At 39.2% G+C, this 26,292-nt stretch overlaps 1 protein-coding gene across 1 annotated transcript in view; it reads right to left on the reverse strand.

Moving 5' to 3' along the window:
* Positions 1-12,195: 12,195 nt before the first annotated feature.
* trabd2a (TraB domain containing 2A) overlaps positions 12,196-26,292 on the reverse strand; it is a 57,696-nt gene continuing 43,599 nt past the window's right edge. Inside the window, exons 5-7 of the mRNA XM_040157941.1 lie at positions 19,810-19,900; positions 16,489-16,749; positions 12,196-12,400 (exon numbers count right to left, since the gene is read on the reverse strand). Coding sequence (XP_040013875.1) covers positions 12,196-12,400; positions 16,489-16,749; positions 19,810-19,900 — 557 coding nt within the window. The remainder of the gene's footprint in view (positions 12,401-16,488; positions 16,750-19,809; positions 19,901-26,292) is intronic.

Consider the following 26,292-nt stretch of genomic DNA (forward strand, 5'->3'; position numbering starts at 1 on the left):
CCAGCTCCAGGGCCCTGGTATTGTGCACGATGGCATGTGAACTCCAGGTCATCACATAATCTGTCATTAGAGAGTAGGTATAGTAGGTTCTAGGAGTAGTCATTAGGCAGCTGACTGCTGGAAACAAAAGGTTCGATTTAATAGATCATCCAGATTCGAATGTGTCTTTGGGTTTGGATAACACCAGCCGCATCCATCCTTTGCAATTAAATGATGCCGCTGGCAACTCGGTGTATTGCAAGGCCATAGAACATTATGAATAATGTATAAAATGTATAATGCATGTTGATACATTCATCCACAGTTGTTATTTAACTTTAATGGTGTTCTTATATAAATATCTCTGTATGTTGTCATGTCAGCTATGTTAGAATTTTTTTATCTGTGGACAGAAGACAATACGAGGCTTGAATATGGAACATGAACATAACAGAACATTTTTAAAGACGGTACGAAAGATGCAGCCTGTCAAGTTTTAAAACAACCACAGACATGTTCACTGGCCTCAAGCATTCCCACCCTTGAGAACTGACACACATACAGTAGAAGTCCAAGTGAAGAAAATGGAAGGTAATGACAAATATGTGTTTGTATGTAAGCACAGGTTACTGTTAGCATTTTCCTGCTGAGTTTTCCTCACTTTTTTTTGCTTCAGTTAGATCATAGATTTGATTGCAGTGTTAAAATTGTTTAAATTTCATTTAAAATTATGTTTTAACATTTGTATACTTATATATTGTATATAATCCTATTATTATTATTATTGTTTTGTTGTTGTTGTTGTTGTTATGTCATCATTCACCTCTTCTTTCCTTTTTTCTTTGATTTAACATTTGCTGTAAAACAAAAAAATGAAATGAAGCACACAATTTACAACAAAATGGGCCATGTAATGCAGCAATGCAAGATATCTCTGAAACAGAATAGCATTATAATTACAAGGCTTTCTGATGGTTTGCTGGTATCCAAATTGACTGACTCATTTAAAACCTTTTTTTTTAAAATAAGGTTAAGTTCTTAAGTGTCCACTTTCATGTGGTTAAAGTATACCTCCTTTTTATTTATTTCTTCCCCCTCCATCTCCTCCGCTGGTCATGATGTGCTCCTGGCCTGAGCTCAGACTGTGGTCCAGGGTCGGGGAAATCCATTGCCCAGAAACACACTGCGGCTCCACCGCTGTCAAAATATGTACAACGAAATACAACACAGGCCCAGAACTGACAGGTGCCTGAGGGGCTGAACCATGAGGCTATCACCTGCAACCTATCTTGGAGTGTGGAGGCAGCAGACACCTCATCTGCTGAGGGGGGCTGATGGAGAGGAGCCAATCAACTGAAACACAGTACCTCAGCTCACGGGCAGAGGGCAGCATTGCACACAGTTTTAATGCAGCGTGATTGACATGACATCCCAGGAAATGCTCCTGTTATATTCAGCTATAATCAGCCCGTTTCTGATTTATTAGACGTATCACTATGATTGGTATAACTTACTGTTTTTTTCTTAAAGTGGAATAAAATATAGACCTTCATCTTTATACTGACCTTACAAATTTTACTATAATCAAAGGTTCAGATGCAAAATCCCCCAATCTCTTACTGCTGTCACCATATTTTCCACTCAGCATATACAGTATTCTCTCGTATTTTTTCATCTGTGCTGAGGCTGAATCTTGTTTTATCTCAGCCCAGCAGATGGACATATTAAAGATAGTCATTGTGATAGTCACCACTCGTCGTTGAAACAATTGTCTATCTTCATAGGTTTACTATAAAAAGAGTCTAGTGCAATATTAGTGGCAAAGTGATGCCCAAGCTGGGATGCAGAGATGTTTATGGTGTGACTGTAAATATTTGAAGACAATGGGACTTATCGTCCTTGAGCACAACTGGATCTTTGAGGTTTCAAAGGGTCTGCACATTGCTGTCATGCTGCTATTCTGCAGCTGGGGTGATGTAACCAAAGTAAAAGTCAACAATAAACTGATATACTTTTATTGGAGAAGGTAAGTTACAGAATTCTGCAGGGCTTGCCGAAGCGAAATTTATGTAACTTTTGCCGAACAGGGACAACTATGGCCATAAGGGGAAGTTACAGGCCATAAAGTGACTGAACTGAATCAGTCTTGTCTGTGCGCTACAGAAAGATATCTAGCTTTATTTCGCTTACATTTGCGGCCATCATAAGCTACTGGTTATACCACACCGAGCATGGATGGTCGGGATTGATACAGAAAAAGTTCACAGCGAAGTCAGACGCAACATGTTTATTTACATTTAAATGAAACCGCCATCTTTCCCTAACGTTAACCAAAGTCCTTCTTTTGCCTAAACCTAACCACAGACAGGACTTCGGACCGTGGTGTCAGCCGTGAGAGTCTTACTCCCCCGGCTGTTAACAAAAAATTGCCTCTTAACACAGTCCAGCAAGGAATTACATGAAAAAATGTGCTACTTCTTCTGTCAAAAGTTGCATTGTCTCGCCTTAACAGAGCAGATATAGCTGCCAGTGTAGCACAGAGATCTCACAAACATTTCTAAGCCAAGTCAAAACTATCTGCACCTGCTACTGCAAAACTTCGGTGCAATACATAAAAAAAAGCAAAATCTACAGATATTTGATTTTCTGTCCAGCCTAAAATATAAGTGACTGAGCGCTCTGACAGAAGATTTACAGTTATCTGGTGAGAGGAAAGTGGCACCCTCAACACCTTTTAGTCAGCGTGACCTTTTAGCTCCAGCTTTCTCCCTCCCAGTGACTGTGTTGACGCTGAGCTCACATTCCTAAAGCTGAATCTGAGAACCGCTGAGGGGGGTAGCTTTTAGTTAGAGAGCTGGAGACTATTGACGGTGAAAATGGATATCAACCATACCTACTCAGAACCTGTATGCGGTCCAGTTGGACTGAATTAACATTAAGGTCAACATTTCCGTGTGCCCCTGTGTGTGCGTTACCCCTTTACACGCGCACAACGGTGGTATGATGTGTGAGCGTGTGTGCTCGTACCTTGTGAGTAGCAGCCTAGGGTGTGTGTGTCATGACTCCTAGTTGGAGCTCCCAGTGTGGGCTTCCTTCTATCAATAACACCCCTCAAAAATTTGTTCCCATGAATGGGATCCATTGACCTGGGCTGTAACTGAGTGACACCCTGTGGTGTAGCACCAGCACAAAAATAGTTCATTTGTTTATAAGCTGACAATCACAGGCAGACCAACCCTGAGAGGCACTGAGAGACATAAACAATGTTTTTGCTCTAAAACTCCTACCGAACCCGAAACACTGATTTAAATGTACAGAGATTACACATTTGTTTCAATGAACCCTGTCAACCCTTTTTTTTTTTTTTTTTTTTTTGTTTGGTTTCGGTTTTGTTTTTTTGTTTTTTTGAGATTTAAGAAAAGAATTAGCTCTTTTTTTAAAGAGAAAAACTCATTCAAATCATGGCTTAAAAATGATTTGTTTGATTACAATATATACCTACAGAAATACCAAGATAAGTCTTGATTACAATGCATTCTCTTCTTCACATTAAAAGATTAAACAGTAACCAAAACCCAAAACATAAATGCCTTACACAGTTCGAGGTTGGGGTTTGGTAACAAAATCCTGCCATTGTTCCACCAACACAACCACTTCAGCTACGGACAGAGACAAAACACAAACTAACCACAGCATAATACAGGTTTCACACTTGCAGAGTATTATTCTTAGCTTGTCATAATGCAAGCTTGAGCTTTGCAGGGGTCACTCGGTTTTCTCCACTGTCATCGAAGACAAACAATAATAATGGATAAATATTGCAGGCGTTGGTGGAAAAGTTTTATAGTTTCCAAGTAACCTACCCAACCCCCAGGATTTAGCAAAGGGTCATTGCAACCACTCTTCCTTGTAGCAACAAGAATTTGTCACAGTAGACATTTTAACTCGCTGTAATAGGAAAAGCACAGGTGTTACTAATAACATTAACAATGGCTCTGTTTTATTCATGTGCCCTTGTAAGTCATGACAGTGTGACACTGAGCCAGCAGCAGCAATAAGACCCTGAAACTGAAGCAGCATGGAATTTAGTCATCATTCATTTTACAATTTACACCTATGCTTTTCCTGCAATGGCGTTTAAGAAATGTCTGCTGTGAAAAAGACCTGATAATTAAATGAGAAACTAAACTCATTTAACGCCTTGTTTTCCTTTTGTAGAAGCGAATACTGTTGGTCCACAAAAACAACTCAGACACAGAGACTGAATCGCTACTTACATAATAAATTTAACTTTAGCTCTGCATTCTATTAAGTCTGCCAATAAACAATTTATGGCGTGGCAGTGTGGGCACCAAGTGGTTTTCCTGTGTCTTTATGAAACAAACACAGACACAGACACACGGGTGGCGGTGTAACATTTGTGTGTCAGATTACTTTCTGAGTAATGCAGAAAGAAATTTTATTTATAATTTTATTCCATCTGTTCTTAAGAAGAAAGAATTGTTATGTGTGGTGCAATAGGTATTTACTTTTTACCAAATGGTCCAAACACTGCCTGCATCACATGAGGGGCACGCAACATGTTCACTTTCAAGACCTGTGTATTCTTGGCCATCTCATATTACTGCCGATAATAAAATCTGACAGTTATAATAACCAATTTAAAATAAAAATAAAATATTACTCTGCGGGAGGACTCCCATAGACCCTCTAGAGTAAGCCTCTAGTATTCTACAATCGTAGTTCCATCTTTAGAATAAGTAGTTGTAAGTACCTTTTAACTAAAGTAATAGCTAATAATCATTCAGAAGCCAAGATTCATGGAAAAGTGTGGTGGAGGGATACAAGAGAGGAGAAACAGATGCCCAGACTTCTGCAACCAACACAATCAAAGCCCTGAATATTCCTAATATATGCATCTTCCATTGTCCTTACACATGCTTTGAACTCACAGAGACTAATGGGTTCCTTAAGTTTTGAGTATTCCGTGGGCAGGTTCAAACAGAGGAGCCAGGCATCATGAAAGATTTTCAGTCCAACTCATACCGAGCCTTTGGGGCACCCAGCAGAAATGGAGGACTCTTGGTACCTCAGCTTCACCGGCACATAAGATGGAATGTAGCATTCATGTTTAAAGCCAAAGAATTGAATCTAAACCTCCAGTCCTCAAGGGCAACTATCCTGCAGCCCCCCCCCCCACACAGAAATAATTTAACAATGAATGCTATAGTATAATACAGAAATCCTATGATTTGTAGTTGGGGCTGGAGAAATGAGAAATTAGTACTTTTAAAAAAGAAACTCAATAAAACTGCATCCTTATTGAAATTGAAATATTTTAAACACTCGATTAATCAAAAAAGTATTTGATTGTTTATATAGTGAAAATAATAATGCGAAAGTTATTGAAACAATTGTCAATTGCCTATTGAGAAATGATAACTGTCTTCAGAGAGGCTGAAGAATGAAATACATTTATGCAGGTTAGAGAGATGAGGCAGAGTGAGAAAGGCAGGCGCAGACTGAAAGGCAGAACAAAAGATGGCCTAAATGGGGAAAGGAAGAAAAGAAAGAGGGAGCACTGACAAAACATACATAACTTCTCATTTCTCTCTCCCCTGTGTTAAAATGTTGATAGACTATTGAAGAAAAGGGTGTTGACTAATACAGACAAATCCTGTTGTTTATGCTATGAGTTCTCAGTGGTCAAAGCCCTAACAAACACTAATAACATATTACATATAACGCTAAGGAGATCTACTATGTAAATATACTGAGGCCTCAGTCAGCACAGCACTTTTACTATGGGTCTCAGTTAACACACTGCTCCGACTCTTAGACTGATGCAGTGATAATAACCACGGTAAGACCTTCTCGGCACACACAGGCTTATTTGTGCAAAGCTGTGAGGGACTGACCAGAGCTACATCAGATAAATAATAACACGCTGGGTTTGTTTGAACAATGGGAAAGTGATTTGACCCTGTGGCTCCAAATGGGGACTGGCTAATGAGTGGACGAAAGCATATGAAAACGTAACTGGGCGAATGTCACCGAATGGTACATCCATGTCCTTATTATAAAAAGGTGAGAGTTACTGATTAATATAGATTCAGTCAATGGCAGGAAGAAGCCAAAGCCATGTAGTGAAGAAGTTCATAGAGAATATTTCTAATCTTGGAAAAACTTAGATATGTGTTCCTAGGTAAGCAGTTCTTTTTATTATGGTGTCCACCAATACTGTCTTTTTTTTAAGGCAGTTAGGCATTGCAAGGTGTGATTTTCCAAACTTATCTCAGGGGACCAGATATTTTTAATGAGGGCTTTAACTACAAAGGAAAGTAGCAAGAAATAACGACAGATTACAGTGCTTCCAGATTTATTAAGAGAACATATTCTACTGAAACTACCGCAGATTTTCAATGCCATGCCTCTATTTTTTTACCTTGTTTTGTACTCCACAGGAAACAGACGTCTGCATGGACATCTGCTTTCAATTCCAACAGGTTTACTTTGTCCAATCTGGCAACCCAACCTCCAGTCTAGTGTGGCATGTTTTTATAAGACCCATTTTCTTATTTGATTGTGTTTTAAGGGGTAGATGTCTGTCGAAAGCATTTTTTTTTTCATATTGTGATGAATGAGTGTATAAAAAGGGCAAAAAGTTCTATGTTATGTGAGGGAACAGATTTCAATGTTACTTTAATACCAATTTTGTGCGTGTGTTTGGTGTTTTCATGTACATGTAACCATTACATGCGTACACATTACATTGTGACTTGTAAGTGCTGGTGATTCAGGTGATCTACTATCCTCCAGTTTATTAATGTCTATCATGTTTGCAGATGTGAGCACCTGGGTTTGAGCCTGTATTTAGAATCACCTGTTATCAGAATACAGGCTTTACAACCTTAAATTACATGTGAAACATGATTATGGACAAGAAGTTAAAAGTGCACCGGAAAAAAAGAAAATAAAAAAATTGGGCTTTGTGTCCTGATCCTGGGTCCAGATCTTAGATCGCGTCTTGACAGCATTTTGTGTTGACTGCAGTTAGCTCTTATAGTACTCAGTTTTACTCATGGAATTCACACCTTTCTTCATGCGATCTTTCTGATAGTAAATGACCTGTAACATCTATCAGCAAAAGCATTTGGCGGGACGCAATTAGAGGAATGACCTGCACCTTTGTTTGTTTATTCTTTTATGGAATGACTGAGTGACTTACATGGCCCAGTGTTTTTAAAGTGCTGCGTTACATGGAGCTGAGGAAAGATGTCGTTTTGAGTCGCATACTGTTTTTAGTATGATGTCAGCTTAACGTTTTTCTGCCGTTTGCATTGGCTGCAGTTAGGACTTCAGTTTTGAAGTCTGCCTTTTCCTTCCACATTCTCTTTATTGCATACAATCACAGCACGACGATTGCAGATTTACGCATAATAGCAGCAGAAAAGTCAGGGGTCTAATTCGTTAGAGAGCCAGATTACAAAAGTGACCGGGTTAATCAAAGTGTCAGAAGTAGGTCTAAATTAAGTATAAAAGGAAAATCCATGATCAGTCTGTGACGGTCACTGTATTCCAGCAGTTATTTTGTGATCAAGAGCAGTAATTTACCTTTGTGTTGTATCAACTTTCACCATCAAACAAAATGTTCCCTCTGTTAGACGAGGACAAAAAAAAAAAACACGTTACTAAATGATTCCAGGATGTTTAAGGGAAATCACTCAATTATATCTTTTGCTTTGTGTATTGAATCACTTACCTCTCATACCTCACACGTTTATACCTATGAACCTTATGTGTTTCCTGTCTTAACATTGCTCGCGTTCATCAATCGTACGCAGCCCTCGATGACCTCCTCTAGCGCTCAGCCACTCCTGAATCAAAGAACAAACTAACAAGTCAATTAGCTTTGTTTTCCTGTTGACATAACAAATCAATTAACCCTCATTTCCTGTACATCTAAAGGATCCGTGAGCTCTGGTTTTCCTGTTTGTTTCCTGCAGGAACAACTGACGCTGACAGAGCAGCTGCCTTGTTTGTGGCAGACCACATGCACACATCAAACGGCCTCTAATAGCAGTCTTATCACAGCACATTAACCTCACATAAACACAGCATGAGCCCTAGGTCAGGGTAGGAGGGCAGAATGTGGGTGTCTGTGTACCCACCCACACTTTTGTTCAAGACAGCCAGAACACACAATCAGCGTAATTCTGTTGTGATACCAAATTACTGACTTGTGTCAACAACTACTAATCTTCGAGTGTCTTTATCTAATGTGTGCATTAATCTTCTTTGATGTAAACATACACTGGGGCCAGCTAGAGATGTGCCTGAGTACACATGAACTAGAGTGGCTTTCCCGGTAAGACTTTCAAGAAGTCCAAACCCATGTACTGTGGAAAAATCTATATTCGATCTGGCATATTTTAATGTTTTATATTTATGAGTGTGTTCTTATCCAGTATGCTTTCAAATATATACTGTGAGGATGATGATCATGTTATTCTTGTTATTTACAAATACATATCGTTAAGGTAATAGTTTATAGCCTCTATTTATAGGATTTGAATGTCTCTCCCTTTTGGTGACTTCCAGTGGTAGTTTCAAAAATCACACTGAGGTAAACAACAATGCACAGCAGTATACACGTTTCTACAAACAAAAACAAAACATTACTGTAAAAAATTTGAAGGCCAGGCAAACCTGCTTGGCCGCCTCTTGGCCAAAACTGCAGCCCTTTTTCCCTCCCTGTTCTTCTCCCTATTTGTTTATCAAAACTGGAGGATGCTGTGTGGTAACATGACACATACAGCCATCAAGACACAGTGAGTTGTGCCAGAAGTTGGGTGAGCATTCCTGTGGAAGCCCAGTATTCACGTCAGCCTATCATTGGGCCCTGCAATGGCTATCAGGCTGTGACACCATTTTGCAACCCTGACCTAACGTACCTTTAAGCTGCCTTTGAATCCTTCTCTCACCCAGCATTCAGCTGCATGCCCTGTTACATTACACTGCTAGCTTCACTGCTCTTACAAATAGTTGCTAATTATCTCATTTTTACTATTACTATTATACTTCATATAAACTGCAGCAGCACACATGTGGTCAATATGCTAAAATGTCCTTGGGGTTTTGGGGAAAAACAAAAAGAACCTCTGAAGATTTGCATAATATGGAATATGCTAAGGCACAACATTATGCAGAGGCAGCCTTGTTAAAGCCTTGGGAAATAGAAAAAATGTCACCCTCTCCTCGAGGTGGTGAGTCATATACTGAACTCACTGCTTTCCATAAAGGCATACTGGAGTTATACTCTCAACATAGCTGAACCCTTTGGCCTTAATAAAGAGCTGCATTTTTCATGCTTCCTCTAACTCATGCTAGATGAGTCAGAAGAATATGAACACGCACCTTTTACGCGTCATTTCATGTAACTCCAACATAAACATGTTTTCTTGTTTTTCTGTCTTGTTTTTAATGAATGATGTGGCAACTGGACAACGGCTCTGGCAATCCACGCCCTTGTATCTATTATCCAATAGGTCTGAATTCCTCTTCCACCTTCTACCCCACAACAAATGTACACCTATGATTATGTATGTGTTTGCCTGGTGCCTTTTTCCTCTTGACTCTGATGAAGACACAATATCAATCAGTGTGATCTCGTCTTTTCTCTCTGAGGTTTGCTGGCCCTGGTCTGAGAGGCACACGATTCAGCGGCATATTGCTGGAAGACTTGCAGAGAACACTCTTCTACTTAGTTACTTGATTAATTATATCCAAACCTGTCTCTTATGGCAATGGAAAATATGTTTCATAGGGAATGATTACATTTTCTATTAACGTTGTGAGGATATATTGTAATTGTATGTATTTAGTCGTAAAAATCGCAAATTCGTTCATACTGAACATATCAGTAAATATTCACAGACAAAATATTTGGTTTCCACCAAAATATCAAATGTTGCAGTACGATATCCACTTTTAGTGAATGCAGCATTATTAAACTTAGATTAAATTAGTTAGACTTAAATTAGTTAGATTTGGACTCTCACAGTACTCGGTTAAGGTTTGCGAAAGATTGTGGTCTGGTTTAATACAGAGAAAGTTCAAAGTGACTTCAGACATAGCATGTTTATTTACATTCAATCAAAACCACAATCTTACCCCAACCTTAATCAAAGTGCTTTTGTTGTAGACCTCATTCATTTGAAAAAAAAACCAAAAAAAAACATTGCCCCTGAGCTTACTCCAGTCAGCAATTACATTTTCCTACAAAATGTATTTGCTGTTGGAGTTTGCCTGTATAGAAATGCAATTTCTAGCAGACAGGGTTGTTATATCAGAAAGTTTTCTACACCATTCTCTGAGCTAATCCATCTTTATTGCGTCCTTGAATCCTGTCCTCAGCTAAGCAAAGAGCAGATACTCAGCGACATAGCCTTATGTTTACATTGTATCTGCTTAGGCTAAACTACTGGCTGGCCCAATTGTCTTGATTTGCAGCTTAATAAGTAGGAGTAGGATTAAATTAATATTAAATTTAGGAAAATGCTAAATAAAAGCACAAAACTGGAATAATGAACATATTAGAGGGAGTCAAAATTAAAAAAATACAGCAGAACCCACCTTAAGGCCCAAATCATGTCAGTTGTACTTGAGCAGTGTATTCTTCAAAAAACAGTTGCAACTGAATTAGCATAAACCAGTTTATGCTAATGCAAGTCTCTGAATTACTTTGCAGCCAAACATGAGTGTTAAAATCAAATTTTAATCTAGATAAATATTTTATTGTTGTCATGGTAATAGTATTACAATTATCTCATGCCATACGTGAAATGTGAAAGGCCTAAAGCATTATGCAGTATAAGGGTTATCCCTGTAGACAGCTTTGTGTATTCAAAACTGATGTACTATATTATTACCATCATATGCATTTGAAATTACATTTGAAAACGTTTATAACACATTCAGACATCATGGACACAAAAAACATTTTTTAAAAAACATAGGGAATAATTCATATGGCCTACAGCAAAACTAAAGTAGTTAAATAAATTAAAAAAAATGTCTCTATGTAAAGTAACACACACACATTAACATGAATCCTTTCATCAGACACATAAAGCAAAGCGAGTGATAACATTGATACATATAGTACAATACAATCATCTGTCCCTTCCAAAACGTTCATTTCTGAGAGACACATGACGCGGGCTATGGTGGTTAGTTCCTGATTTATTTTCAAAAAATATACTGCATATCTATTTATATATTTATATAAACAACGACAAAACTTTCGATAATTTTAATTTTTTATAATTCTAAAATACATCTATAATATTTAGAAACAATATGTACAATTTTCCTCCTTTTATGCAACATTCTTCTAAAATGGAAGAATATATTAAGTTCTGAAGAGGAAAACCTTTTTAAGAGCTGATAGACTTTGTCTCTCTCTCTCTCTCACTCTCTCACACAAACACCCAAACACACACACAAACACACACACACACACACACACACACACACACACATACACGAAGGACATATGGTTCCAGTTGTACGTATTGAAGGTATTTGATATTCAGCCATGGTCCAGTTGTTTTAATGATGTTCTCATGTCCATTCACAGAGCAGTCACTTTAGTGAAATCTCACGTTGTCAGAGGCACCAAATGTTGATTGATGAGTGTCTGCCGTAATGCTGTAATCCATAAGGGAACTGACATGTTGTGAGATGTGCGATAATACTTCCTGCTGGTGAGCGTTCACTTTTCTTTCATGCTTCATTCAGTGTACTCGCCCCTGCTGTGTATGTAAAATAACTGAAACCTTACGAAACCTTTATGGTCCAGGAAACCTCACGATATATGAACTTACATGCTCATCAAGGCCTCAATTTATGAAAGACATGCTCTATTGACATGATTTACCACTCTGTCCCGGCAACACAAACTTTATCTAAGCTAATATCCATGGAGTGTACTGTTACTTGACAGCTAGAGTTGATTTCACATCCTTTCTCCATGCTTTTTTGTGGACGGTCTCAGAGAGTCACCCTTCGCAGCCTCTTCTAGGTCTTACGATGCATGTTCAGACCTCATTGTACATGAGGTGATACATGAAACCCAACAAGTGAGATTTTATACTCTAGAAGGCAGATTGTTTTTATAAAGTCCAAAAAAAAAAAAAAAAAAAAACGGCTCTACTAAAGGAACAGACTCCACGTCTGTGGCACCACTGTGAGCAGTGTGCAGAGGAAGACAAGTAAAGATGATGTGGACGAGGAGGTGGGTGATGCTGAAGGTATGTGGTGGTAGTGGTAGTGGCTGTGGACTCTGTCAGGCGGCTGCACTGTGATATAACCATTGATGATGCGAACCAAGGGCGGAGGCGGGGACTGGACCATAGTGCTGAGGAGAGAGGACAAGAGAGTAAAGAAGAAAAATTAGATTAAAAAATGTGTCTTCATTCACATATATTTCTCAAAGGCCCCCACAAACCTGTTTTCTACATCAGCCTCTTACTGTAAGTCCTACATGAACACAGTACACTGATTGTCATTTTATTGCAAACACTAGTGCCCAGTTTGCAGTTTTATGTTTAAAAAATGGGTTGAGACAGTCCAAACAAGCTCTTTATTTTTTCCGAGCTCAACTCAAAAACGTCCCCACATTCGGGTGCTAGAGCGGATTAGGTAAAACCTACTTATTTCCAAAGCCACTACACTGTTCTTTGGGATTGAAGGGAAAATCCTGTCGTAGTCTGCAGAAGAACAGGCCTCTCTACATTCCCATATTCTCCACAACTGCCTGAGAAAATATGCAGACTGCATAAAGCAAACAATGGAAATATTAATGATGATGAAAGCTAAAAAGGAACATTTCTTGACAGAGGAATCCACTGTACCAGCACTGACCAGTCAGTAGGGACTTAAGCAATACGAAACCCCATGCAACTCATTGATCAGCTCATGGCTATAAACCAACTGCCTGCCTGTTTCTACTTTTTTTTTTTTTCTTTTTCTTCTCCTCATACTACATATTCTCTCTGCCCATTTTTGGCTCTCTCTATTCCTATCTTTATCTGTCCTTTTCAAGTCTGGCAATTAAATCATTTCTGCTCTCCTGTTTGATGCCGAGCCTGCGGTGCTCATGTGGTTTTGACTGGGACGAGGCCAGGCAAAACAAACACACAAGTTCCTGAAGTCAGGAACATCAGATACCAGTTGGCTGCAACAGCAATTTGACACAGCATTACAACACACAATATTAAAGAAAACTGACTGCAAGACAGTGATTCCATTTTACTGGATTATGTTTTATTGGGAAAGATATTTTGACAAGGATCAGCAATGAGAAAAATGAAAACAAGCCTTTCATAATTTGAGAACAGGAACTAAATCCTGTTCCTGGCCCTAAATTTCCATCATTATTCCTCATTCGGACCATGTCTGTCTGCAGACAAATGAAAGTACACTTAGAGGGATCATTGTGGACAAATGATCTTGAGCTTGGATGGCTGAATGCAATCTCCTAAACTGTAGAAGTTGGAAAAGTTTGGAGAGTTAAGTGCCAGTCAAAACAAGATTGCTAAAATACTCCAAGTCAGTGATAAATGAGAGAACCACCACATAACAAAGAGATACCAGTGACAAGCCCGACAGCTTAAAAAAATAAGTTAACTAGGTATTTATATGTCCAGAGAAAGCCTTAAGTTAATCTTTCAGTTATGAATAATGTTTATTTAGGTTTGAGGGCCTGGAGAGGCATAAGGAAACCAGGTGTGACACATCACTCTGTGGCCATGCATCAAACACAACAGAGAACTGTGGCGCTGTAGTTGCTTCTGTTTTTTGGACTCCCTCTTCTTTTCTCACTTGGCCACCTTTTCAGACCTTAAAATATACAAAGACGTGCACCGTGTACGCTTTGCAACATGTGTACACAAACAGTCTGTTTCCTCTCTCTCAAAATTCAGGCTCTCTCAGAAAGAGAGAAAACATTTCTGCAGACATAACGTACACACACGTCCACAAACCTCCTCTGTTCCTCTGAAGAACACACACTACATGGCTGGATTTTTCTTTCCATCACTAATTTGGAGTAGCCCATACTGTACCTAGAAAAATACATAATCTCACAGGAGTAAAAAAACTACATGCTTACCGGCAGAGTCCTGCACTGGTCCAATTTTGTCAACGCGTACCTGCTGGTTAGCTGCAGTTATTTCCAATCATTTGGAGACTCAGTAAGACTAGGACCATTTTATTATCACATGATAATAAAAAAAATCACAAGATCATCGGAATAATTGTAGGCTAGATGAAAATGAAAAGTCTGCAACATTTTTATTTCTTTCTCATTTTTATTTTAACTGCTCCTGTTTATTTCCCGAGCCGTCTGTCCACACCGCTTTGACTCTGCTCATGGGTCCTACAGCATCAACATCCACGAATCATTGATTCTATCAAAATTATCTAAATGAATAAGCTGCCAACAAATCTTAAGATGCTGGAGATGGTTGAGCTCATACACGACACACTACACTGCACTCTTGTCATCTGCTAATAGAGTATACATAAGTTTATGTTGCCTGGACAGACTGTACCCACTGGACACTCTATCAGGCTAACACACACAGGCTCTCATTCACCTGACCTGCATGTCTTTTGAACTGTGGGAAGAAACCACAGGAGCCCGAGGAAACCCTTGCTAGCATGAAAACTTCTTCCAGAATGACGTAGGGATCAGTGTCAGACTGTTGAGCTTGTTACTTTGAGATGACGGTGCTAACCACTGAGCTTTCATGCTGCCAAATTCAATCTAGTATAAAGAGAATCTAAAGCTATATTTACATATGTGTAAAGAAGAAAAGGTGAGTGAAAGAGTAACAGGAATTAAAACAAAGCCACATGCAATGCACAGCTAATTTCAGACCATGTTCAGACATTTTAGGAATGACTTCCTCAGATGTCAAATATTGTGCCGAAATGACATGTCTAACAGTAACCATGTCTATGAATGGGCCAGAGTTTATGTTCCCGTGTCAACAGTCCAAAGCTGTTTAATGTTAATATATTAGCCCTGGTAATAGCAGTGTGGGAGGCTCGACTCAAACAACATGCAAACACAGGCTCTTTCAGGAGAAAGACAAATGAAAGGGAGATATAGAAAAATCATACAGATTTAATTTGATTCATTCTTCACTAAGAAGAAAATCTCCTTTTGTCCTTTTCTGACAGTATAACTGAGTACCTCGGGAATATGAAGCTACAGAAAACATATTAAAATGTTTAAACTGCAGGGTAAATGTGTAAGTATAAAAGCTGCTACCTCCTTAATATGAGCTGTCTCGGGTGGTTTCGCCCAGATAATTCTTTAAACTTAAGATAGTCACCGTGACTTTCAGGCTGATGAGTGTGCCCTCAATTTAATTTCCCTCGAGAGTCAACGACACAATGAGGTATGGCTATAATGGAGCTGAAGTTGTTTTAGCGGTAAAATATACATTTACAATTATTATTAAGCGAGGGGGTTGCGCTGATGGCTCAGCGGTTTGCTGTGCCTCCTCCTTGGCGCTTTTTTGGCTTAAGTTTGCATGTTCTCCTTCCGCTTGCACGGCTTTCCGTCGGGCTCTCTGGTTTCCTCTTACTGTCAACAGATGTGTGAGTTGGGTGAATTGGAAACCCTAAATTAACCGTAGGTGTGAATGCATGTGGTTATCTGTGCATATGTGTTGGCCCTTCGGTAGATTAGGCCTCTCGCCAATGCATGCTGAAAGAGCCCCCAGCTCTGAACAGGATAACTGAGTGTAGAAAATGGATGGATGGATGGATGGATGGATGGAGGCTCAAATGGACTTTTTTGCTTCCTGCCCACATGCAAAAATCACATCCATGAAAACATAAAGTTTTGCCCTTTACAACAAGCCGGGAGAAGTTTCAACACGGCGGACCACACCTTGTGCAGGGGTCTTCCTTTTTGTCTGAAAGGTGAGCTTGTTTTGTTGTCCGTATAGTCCCTGCCTGGAGCTACTGTGAGACCAAAACCGGATACTTAGTAGAAATTCCCAGGCTGCGATTTTCACATCCAAGACACTTATACAACCTAGAAACTAGTTTGGGCTCATACCACACTGCAGGGTGTGTGTGTATATGTGCTGAAGTGTGTGCAGACTGCATGAAGAGTATGGTGATGTGATATGGTGGCTGTTTAAGCCTGCGGCACCACGCAAGTTTTGTTCTAAAGACAAGACTGCATGACACATTCCAATTTCCTCTCTCTCCTCTAACATCCTCCATCTTTCTTCTCTAAGCGTTTAGTGTTATATTCTTTTCTTTCCTTTTGTCTTCACCTCTGGCATTTTGTCTCCCCTTCTCTACATTCCTCCTCATCCCTTTATCACAGCAAAAGAGACAAACGAGTCATTGATGTCACATACATAGAGAAACATGACCCCGTGGACCCTCATTTTTTCATCCCTCTCTCTGTCCCCTTACCTCTCCTCGATGCGAACCCAGAGGTCGTTAAAATGCCGGTGTTGTTTCTTCTGCTTGTTCCTCCTCTTTTTCTTCAGCATTTTCCTCTCCGCTTTTTCCAGCAGCTCCAGGCTATCTGGTGGCAGAAGCATGTGGGGTAACAGATCGTCCTCCAGGGGACGCCCCTGATCCTCCTCTTTGTGGGGGAGCTCATGAAGGAAAGGCTCCAGGAGAGGGGACTCATCATAGCGGCCCTCAGACTCTGCGCCAGATGATGATTTCCTGGTCAAAACACATCACAGGAACAAGATGAGATTAGATAATTTTGAAAGAAAGAAGTAGGAGAAGCTTTTTTTCATAGCATGTGCTTTTTACACTTTAATATGACCCTTTCCCACACAATATTATCATGGGGTTAAAATGTGACTGAGGGACAGAGATCTGTATAATTTGGTTTTTTTAATCTCACTGTGGATTTAAAATGTATCTTGTTTGCATGGAAAAAGGAGCACTTCTTGTTTTGTTTTGGTTTTTTTTAGTGCCTCAACTTTGCCATCTTTGCACAGGCAAAATGGCGACTTTAAGAAAAAAAAAAATTTTCACATTTTCACATGTTGTTATAGCAAACAAATTTTCCTCTGTGTTTTATTATTGTGTGTCTGTCACAGTGAGGTGCATGTTACTATAAGTGAAAGTTTGCACAATCTGGATATGGACCAAATTTATGCCCACACATACCGACATTCAGTTTGTTTTGGACAACGAGTCACCCTACCTGTGGACGAGGGCTTTAAGAGGAGGGGAGGGGAAGAATTCTGCTATGTAAGCACAGGATGCCATAGATGTTCCAAGAACCAATATGCAGTCTAATAGAGAACATATCCAAGATTTTTTTTTTTTTTTTGAGAGCAAAACCAAAACTCATCTTTTCGATTAAAAATACTCGTGCTTCTGATGAGCTGCTGCCCATCTCTAAGGAGGTCAGTAATTGTCTTTAACAATCACCATTTATCAGGACACCCACATACATTGCACAAACTCACTTATACCCTTTCAGACCAACACACTGACCTAGGATAAACCCATAATGATCATAAACACAGCAAATACTCCTCACCTACACCTATGCAGAATATATTTAATTCAGATATATTTATATAAGTTTTGGAATAATTCTGCCGTTTAGTGCGGAATTCAAGACATTAACCCATGGCAGCAGCCAGGTATGAATGGGTCCAATGTGTGTTCATCTCGTGCTCATAATCCCACAACACTGGATTTGTGTGTGTAGATTCACTCGTTCATTGAATCACACACAGAACAGGAACACAGATCTGCACTGAGATAGCCACCCGCACAGTGTGCCATGGTAGACTGCACTACATGCTTCACAGCAGGAGGCATGAGTCGTGTTTGGGTTGGCTTTTTCAACAACTGCTCATTGGTGGCCAGTGGGGATTTTGTCAGATTTATCTGCATTACAATCTATCTAGTGGGAACAGCAGAAGACATGCGAAAATCCCAAAGAATGAGAGACATCAATGGATGCATTTTTTGGCTATAACAGAAAAATCCAAACAAGAGATCCCTGTTGGGAGATACTGTACCTTGTAGTGTCTGATGACAGGGTGGTCATGCAGCATTGTATAAAGGTAGGAAAATAATGTTTGATATCTCAAATAAACCATAATAAATAATGAATAATAAACAATCTCACACACACAGTCTTTTATCATAACAGGGCTGAGCTTGTGCTCAGCCCTGTTATGATAAAAAGAAGAAAAAAGAAGAAAAGAAAAAAAAAGCCTTTAGTGAATTTCACCTGTGTTTCTGAAGTGCTTGGAGCCCAATACAGAATCAGTGTGGTAAAAGGAAGGAAAATAGACTTAAAGCTTAAAAACACATTATACGGTCACATTCACGGGCCTTTAGCACAAGTAAAACCCAAGCTGTTACACGGCCTGTGCAGACAGTTGTATTGTTTAAATTAGAAACGTATCTGTTCTGTCAGATGTGCGAGATGCAAGTCTGAAAAACGCAGCTGAAACTCTTTCTTTGTAGACACGCCTTAAGAATGACAACAGTGGCCTGGGTCTGGCTATTTATTTTCTTTTCTGTGATCTCCAGCTTCCACACTAAAATGTGCCTCTTATGTCATTAGCAGATCAGAGGTTCATTGCCAGTAAAGAAACAAAAATAAAAAAACTCCCCAGTGTCAGTGAGGCCGGTAGACGAATAAAACTTTGAAAAACTTCAAAATGAGATGATGAGACAAATACTCCTGTTTAGGGACATTGGGAGAGATTGAGTGCGCAGAGAATCACTCAACAGATAACTACGGAGTGCAGTTTTTGATCATTTGGAGACAACACATTTCTCACAAGGACTGAAGCCGAACTTAAAACATCTGTTTTTGGTCTGCAACTGAACACAGACCTACTAAGGAGTTGCGCTTACTTGGAAAATGATTTCCAATTTGAAATCCAGTCAGCGAAAAAGTTGAAGGAATAAATATAATACTGTCAGGGCCATGAGGCAGCAGTTGCACTGTAAAATGTGGCCAGGACTTGATACCTTACACCCACTGAAGTGATAAAAAAATGGGCTTTTGATTTTTATAGACTCATATTTTAAGAAGAAATTTTAATGTGCAACAACTATGATGAAACATAATATTTTCTGCCTTGTTCCCTATCTGTAATCTCTGTATTTCTCAGTCTCCTCTGTCTTTTCATGTCTCTAATATTCCTTCTGCTTTTTATGGAGAATTACCTAAAAATTAAGTAATCCCAAACCACTTCATAGAACTTTCTGGATAAGAAAAAGTCCTGAACAATTACTCCTTTATCTTTGTCTCTCTGAGTCTTTGAAACACTCTACCTGACTAAATATGTCTCAATATGGATTTTGTGGCATTTTCACCCTAGAAATCGGTTAAAGAAGAAATGTGGCGAGTTGGATTTCTGTAGCTCTGGAGGAAACTATTGGAATTTTAAAAATAATTTTATGAACATAAAAAGACAAGTTCAGTTTTGCATAAAAGTAAAATTATTATGAAAAACATACTTATGATTTCATCAAATTTGTTCAATTAGAAGCTCATATAATAATAAGGGATTAGTTAAATTTGCAGCATGTATTGCCACCATAAATCACAAAATACATTGTGTCAAGTGTGTTACTAGATGTGTGTGTGTGTGTGTGTGTGGGTGTGTGTGTGTGTGTGTGTGTGTGTGTGTGTTTGAGTGTGTGTGTGTGTGTGTGTGTGTGTGTGTGTGTGTGTGTGTGTGTGTGTGTGTGTGTGTGTGTGTGTGTTTAAGGGCATTCTAGCAGTAAATTTACCTGTTTATGGCCTGCCCAGCAGGGGTGTGCTCCACCTCGTATCCCTGGCGACGAAGCACATCAATGACTGTATTGTTGCCAAGAAAGTGACCTGCAACCAAAAGAAAAGAGAAGTGATGACCTCCACTTTTGAATGCTAATGATGAGTTTTATTGCTAGCAGATGGAAAGAAGAGATTTACCATGCCCCTAACTGCAGTGTGTCATAAGAGACCATAAGCAAAGTATAATCAAGTTCTGTAAGACTAAGCCTGGTTTTAATACAGAAATAAAATTGATGGTGCCCACAGAAGAGAGAGGAGAGGTTGCCCTGTGCTGTAACACTAACTCACAATGACATACACACTCGCAAACACACACTGAACTCAGTCACGGGGCATAATTTCACAACATTGCTGGTTTTTACTGGTTAGCCTAATTTAGCATAAGCCAGGATAACTGTCCACAAGTACTTACAGCATGTAACTCTTTGTGAAACCATGGAATGTTTATATAAATTTCTTTTTGTGTATACATATATCAAACAAACAAGATACGACATGTTAATTGGTGAGATTTAGAGTTTTCAGTAAGTGTAATTTTGGTCTGAGCTCTTTTTAATGCTACGCTAAACTAATCACCTCATTTTATTTTTATTTAACTCTCAGACATGAGAGTGGTATCGATCTTCTCGTCTGAGTCTGAGCAAGAATGCGAATAAGGATATTCCTCAAAATGTCTAACTATTTCTGTAAGCTGACAGGACAATCCAGACGCCGACACATCGTCCTCTCTTGTGATATCTTATCTATAAGCCTCTCCTCATTTCTTGCTTTTCTCCTCTCTTTGGTTCATTTCTCGATACCTCTGTATCTCTCTTCCTGTATTCTTGATCAGTCTTCATTCATTCCTCCCTCATATCATACCTCCTTCCTTCTCGTTCCATTCATATCTCTCCATTCTCCCTCTTCCTTATGTCTAACTTCCCCTCTTCTCCCTTTTCCCCTCTTTCTTGCTCTGACCCTCTCAGCTAGGTGAAGTGGGAGCATTGAGGCTTCAGGTTGCCACGTCAAGAGGGCTCCATTCTTCCCCTCTCTCTGACAAAGGGGAGCAGGGGCCCATTGTTTGGGCCTGCTCAGCCGTGGCACCACGGAGCCGTGTAAACAATGAGCCCCGGCACTTTAATCTGGCCCAGAGCCATCGATAGAGAGAGGTTGGCCTAGATGCACTATGGGTGCCATGATGCTACCCCATCTCTAGAACTAATAAGTGTTGGCTAAAAACGATGTCCCTGTATGTAACTGCCACGGAAACGTACTGAGGGGGTACAACGGCAAAGTGCAAAGTCAAAATTTAATAAATCTTTCTTAAATTAATCTTCTTGGTAGATGGAAGTGAATTTCGGCTGCTTAGCCACTCTGAGAGGAACAATGTCCCACAAGTGCCAAGCTTGATGGACCTTTTCAAAAACTGACAAGCTTCGTATGTGCTTTTACCTTGTATTTAGTTAAAAAAAATATTGACTTATGTCTTACCCTTTCTTGTTGTTTGGGTGCGTTAACCTAATTTAAGTTTTCTAAATAATCTAAAGGCTCCCGTCAGAGAATGGCCAAAAGAGACGTGCATTTATTTTGATTTTAAGTAGCAGTCATTATCAATACAGGTGGCCAGATAAACGAATAGCCAGCAGCCCTTAAACTCTCAATGGAGGTTGGAAACTAGAGCGAGACAGAGAGGCAGAGAGACAGAGACAGAGTTTTCCAGCCTGCTCACGTTTAGAAACAACTCAGTGTGATTTATGTGAGTTTACGTCAGGGGATTAAGGTGGGACAAATGGAGCTGTTCAGCACAATGTAGGGCCACAGAAGGGTGGGCGGACTTCAAAACTTCAAAGGGACATACGCCTACGAACACTGAGGCGCGCGCGCACGAATGCACACACACACACAAATGCACACACACACATACAAACACACACACACACACGCACACACGCACACACACACACACACACACACACACACCAATACGTATGTATGCATAAATTCTAAAAGGAAGTAAACCATCAATGTCCCCCAAAGCTTCAGAGTGTTTTGGGGGATTGAGTGTGTGTTTGAAGAGTGGAATAAAAGTAGTGGTAATATTCTTGTGACCGATAAACATATTTAAATCTTTTGGAACAACACTGAAAGATTGGCACAAGTGAAATATTTAAGAAAATATGACTTGAAAAGTGATATATCTGTGACCTTAGACCGTTAAATAATTTAACTTATTGTCAGTGGTGACAAATGTGGGTTTTCTCCAAATATGCTTATCTATATAATATTATGCTACACTAGTTTCACAATATGAAACTATTATACCTTTTTATTCACTTTTTTGAAATTTCTTTGATCTTTAATTTTTAAAAATTGATATTTTATGCTTAAGAAGAATGAATTTAAGGCAAATACCATACTGCACGCATTTCTCATGAGCACCATTTTTATGGGCAGCATTCTACCTTAACAAAAACAAGTTTCATACTGGAAAAAAGAAGCGTAACCTGCCAAAACAAAAACATCTTTGATTAAAAATGATTGATGCCCTGGAAAGAGGCAGAAAGTATAAGAACAGATAATTATGTTTTTGCATTATGCTTGTACTTGAAATTGGGCCTCGTGTGTGTGGTAGCCTTTGGCAACTGTCATGAACAGTGAGGTTTAAATATGCCAGGTGATTTGTGACAACCGCCTCTCTCTCTCTCTCTCTCTCTGCTAATTATTGGTACCAAGCAATGCATCATTCTTGGTTTGAGTCAGACAGAAAGAAAAAAGAAAAACAATTACAGAAAAGGAAATAAAGTATCCCAAACATTAGCAACATAGTTTAAATAACTTTGTACTCTAAGCAGAGTTTTTTTTTATTTCAAATGAATTGCGTACTATAGTGTTCCCAATGCCCCTCTTGTGGCATCACTGTCACCGTTTGGGTCAAAGAGGACATTTTTGAGCTTTGGGACTCACACAATGACTCACTACAGAGCAAAAATACTTCCACATTTACTTTTTTACTTTAATACTTCCATATTTTATTCAAATCAAAGCGTGTATGACCACCGTTAGACTGCTGATGTTGTGGAGTTAACACGTGACCATTACACCATTCTCGTGCACTGTATTAAGTTTGGTTCCGCCACGCTGGTTTCACAGATGTGTCCATTGCATGTCTTTGTTTAACATGTTGACTCACAGAATGCCCATTATTTTTTCTAGCTATTGGTTGTCTCACAATAAATCAAAAAATAAATATTTCTTTGCATCCTAGCTCTAAACAGTTGTATGTGTTTACTCTGACACAAGTTTCATTTGATCATTTGAAACTCTGAGAATAGTTCCACCCATCTCCACTAAATCACCTCAATAAATTCATTCTAATTGTTATGATCCCTAGGATGTTACAGTTTTCCACCTTAAGGCCCAAAATGTGTCACTTCAGTGTGGCTGTAGGTTCTCTATGTGAGAAGCAGCGGTACTCGCATCCATTTAGGCTCCTTCGAGGCCTGCAGCCCATGTTACAGCCCAAAACACAGTGACACCTGTGACATCTGACATATATTTCCACAGATTATTTATTTAGGCCAATTTCATACATTTTAAATCAATGAAATGGGCCAAAAATATGCACACCGATGCACAATATGTTCACTGTGTTTTTCCAGCAGCACTGAGAGAGGGGAGATGGTAGAGATAAAGACCAGGGACAGAAGTGAAAGCTCTCATTCACAGCCCACTGCCTACATGCAGCAACATTCATAAATGGGACCACTGGATTGGAGGATCACAGATTAGGTCATGTCATGGTTATAAAAGCTAACAAAGTTTCTATATGTTTACTGAACATATCTATGACGCAACAATCTACAACAGTGTCTAACAATGAATAAAATACAATACAAAGAGGAATTGGTTAAAGAACCTTGTCTTTCAAAACCTTCTTGTAACTCCGCTGATAAATCCAACAGTGTCGCCCACCAAATATGGGTACGAACTAATTTGTGTGGCCATATATACTGTGGACAAAACATAATTGCTGCCTCAATTACATTAAGTGGCAATGATTTTGGGAACTCGAGGAAGTGGAACGTTCTTGTATTCCACAGAAGTTGTACGGAAGAGGTAGGGGAGTGTGGCACCAGACTTTTACACCAGAAATCAGAGCTCAGGTTTGGGAAAGATTGTGGTTTTTAATAAAATTGAAAAAAAAAAATTGAAAAAATCAAAATCTTTAGCTTCATGTCAAAGTTGACTTTTTCAATATTTAGCCAAGACCACAGCCTTTCCCAAACCTTGACCAAGTCTTTTACGTTACAATAACATAAACCTAAAATCATTATTCGTGCTTTAGTTGCCAGGAGTGGATATTGCAATGGAAACAACAAAATATGCAACACTGTTGTATATCAGTGTGATTTTTAAGAGACAGGGTTGGACTATTCACATATGGCAGCGAATCTCAATCCTTCTCCTTGAAGTCTAGAGATGCTACTTTTGTATCCCACCAATAATTAATGATGCTAGCTTTGTTTTTAGAAATGTCTTTTACTATAGAGAGATTGTTTCATATACCTGGCTGCTGCGCATGCCTACTGTATCACTGCCTTGCCTCTGCCTTGCCTGGATTCAGCATGAGGAACATATTATTCTTTCAACTTGACAATATAAGTACTGAATGTGAGGGACAGGTTGGAAAAAAATTGAGTTGTTAATTGGAAAGAAAAAATGGATGATTCATGTATCTTTCCTAAAACAGATTTGTCTGGATTTTACACAAAACCTTTGTGGACACCTGCACACAGGCAGAGGAACACAAGATGAGAACCACGGCAGTATTCGTCCTTAAAAAGACATCTAGTCTCCACAATCACGGGCTCAAATTATTAGAACATATGGTAAGCTTTAAATGGTGCTCCGTTTTCGTACACATCAATATTTACATTACAACTTGTGACCAGGGCCCAAGCAGCAGTTCTCATAACATTACAGCACGTTGGATAAACAAACGTTACAGGCAGCACTGAGGCCATTCTGCCCCATATAGCCTTTTCTAGCTGTTTATGTACACGTGTTCCCTGCTATAGTGAGCTCGCCGCAGCAGCAGCTCATAATCACCATCCCTGAGGCCTGAATGAAGCCTTTTATCGAAGGCGATGACAATGAGGTGTCTGGTGCTTTCTTGAATCTTTAGTATGCATACTAACACGAAGTTACTTCTGGTTTCAATATACCTTGAAACTGGCCAATTTTTAGGCTCTCTATTCTTATGCATCAGTCGTGCATACATTAAAGTACAGACAGGCAGAGAGAGAGCTATATAAAAGAGAGAATTAAGCTATTGGAACTATTGTTGAAATTAAATAATAGACTGAATTTTAGCTTTTGACATTTCTAGGATGTCCAAAGATTTTGCTGGAAAATCACTGTTTTGGCTCACAGAGCTGCTAGCAGTCAGGCAAAACGTCAGTGTTTTCAGCTGTAAAGGAGACGCAGCCATCCATAAAAGTGACAGTCATGTCAGAGACAAATAACAGGAAAATTATTGGTTACTCATTGGCATAAAGATCATACAGTCATCCTGGTGTTTTTCAAACAATGCCAGCTCTATATTAACACAGATATGAAGTGTCTGGAAACGCAGGCACGGTTTACATAGGGCTTCTTCTTCTCCCTGGTTGGATCGTACTGTTTTTTGTCTTTGATAGACAGTCAATTCCTCCCCATATTAGTTTTAAACTTCTTATATTATCAATCAGGCATAATTTGTTTGAAAAAATCCGGACACACAAAACACAGACAATATGATTAAAAACAGCTAGTTGAGAATAATTATATGCTACCATTTAACAGAGTCAATCAGTCTTTATCTCATTATTATTTAACACATTTCAGTAGGGTGAATTCAAATGTATATAGCAGACTGTATTTTTGGACTTCTTATTTGTAGCTTGTTTCATTCATTTTAAGAAGAACAGGCTTGGTGACAGGCTCGGTAGTTTTTCTTTTATGGAGACAGACAAGACTACAGCCAAAGCATCTCTGTGAAGCTATACTTAGGACCAGCAATGCTTGCAGCTAAATACTACTGATGTACTACTTTGGCTTGCATGTTAACATTTGCTAATTAGCACTAAACACAATATGTATTGGACAAATTACAGTTTTGTCTTGATGATGGGGCTAGATGAAATGTTAAAGGATCACCAAAGTCATTACAGATCATCCTGAGGGGAACATGAATATCTGCACCAAATTACATGGAAATCCATCCAGTAGCTGTCAAGACATTTCACCCAAAAACATGAATGTCAACTTCACAGCGCTAGTGGAAAAGTCAGGGAATCACCAAAGTTCATTAGGGTTCAAACTCTGGGCACCCTGGATAGCTGCACCAAATTTCGTGGCAACCCATCTAAAGTGGTGGACCGACCAATAGACTGACATTGCAATCCCTCTAGCCTGGCTTA

This window comes from Xiphias gladius, chromosome 20, assembly GCF_016859285.1.
Source record: "Xiphias gladius isolate SHS-SW01 ecotype Sanya breed wild chromosome 20, ASM1685928v1, whole genome shotgun sequence".
Lineage (NCBI taxonomy): Eukaryota > Metazoa > Chordata > Actinopteri > Istiophoriformes > Xiphiidae > Xiphias > Xiphias gladius.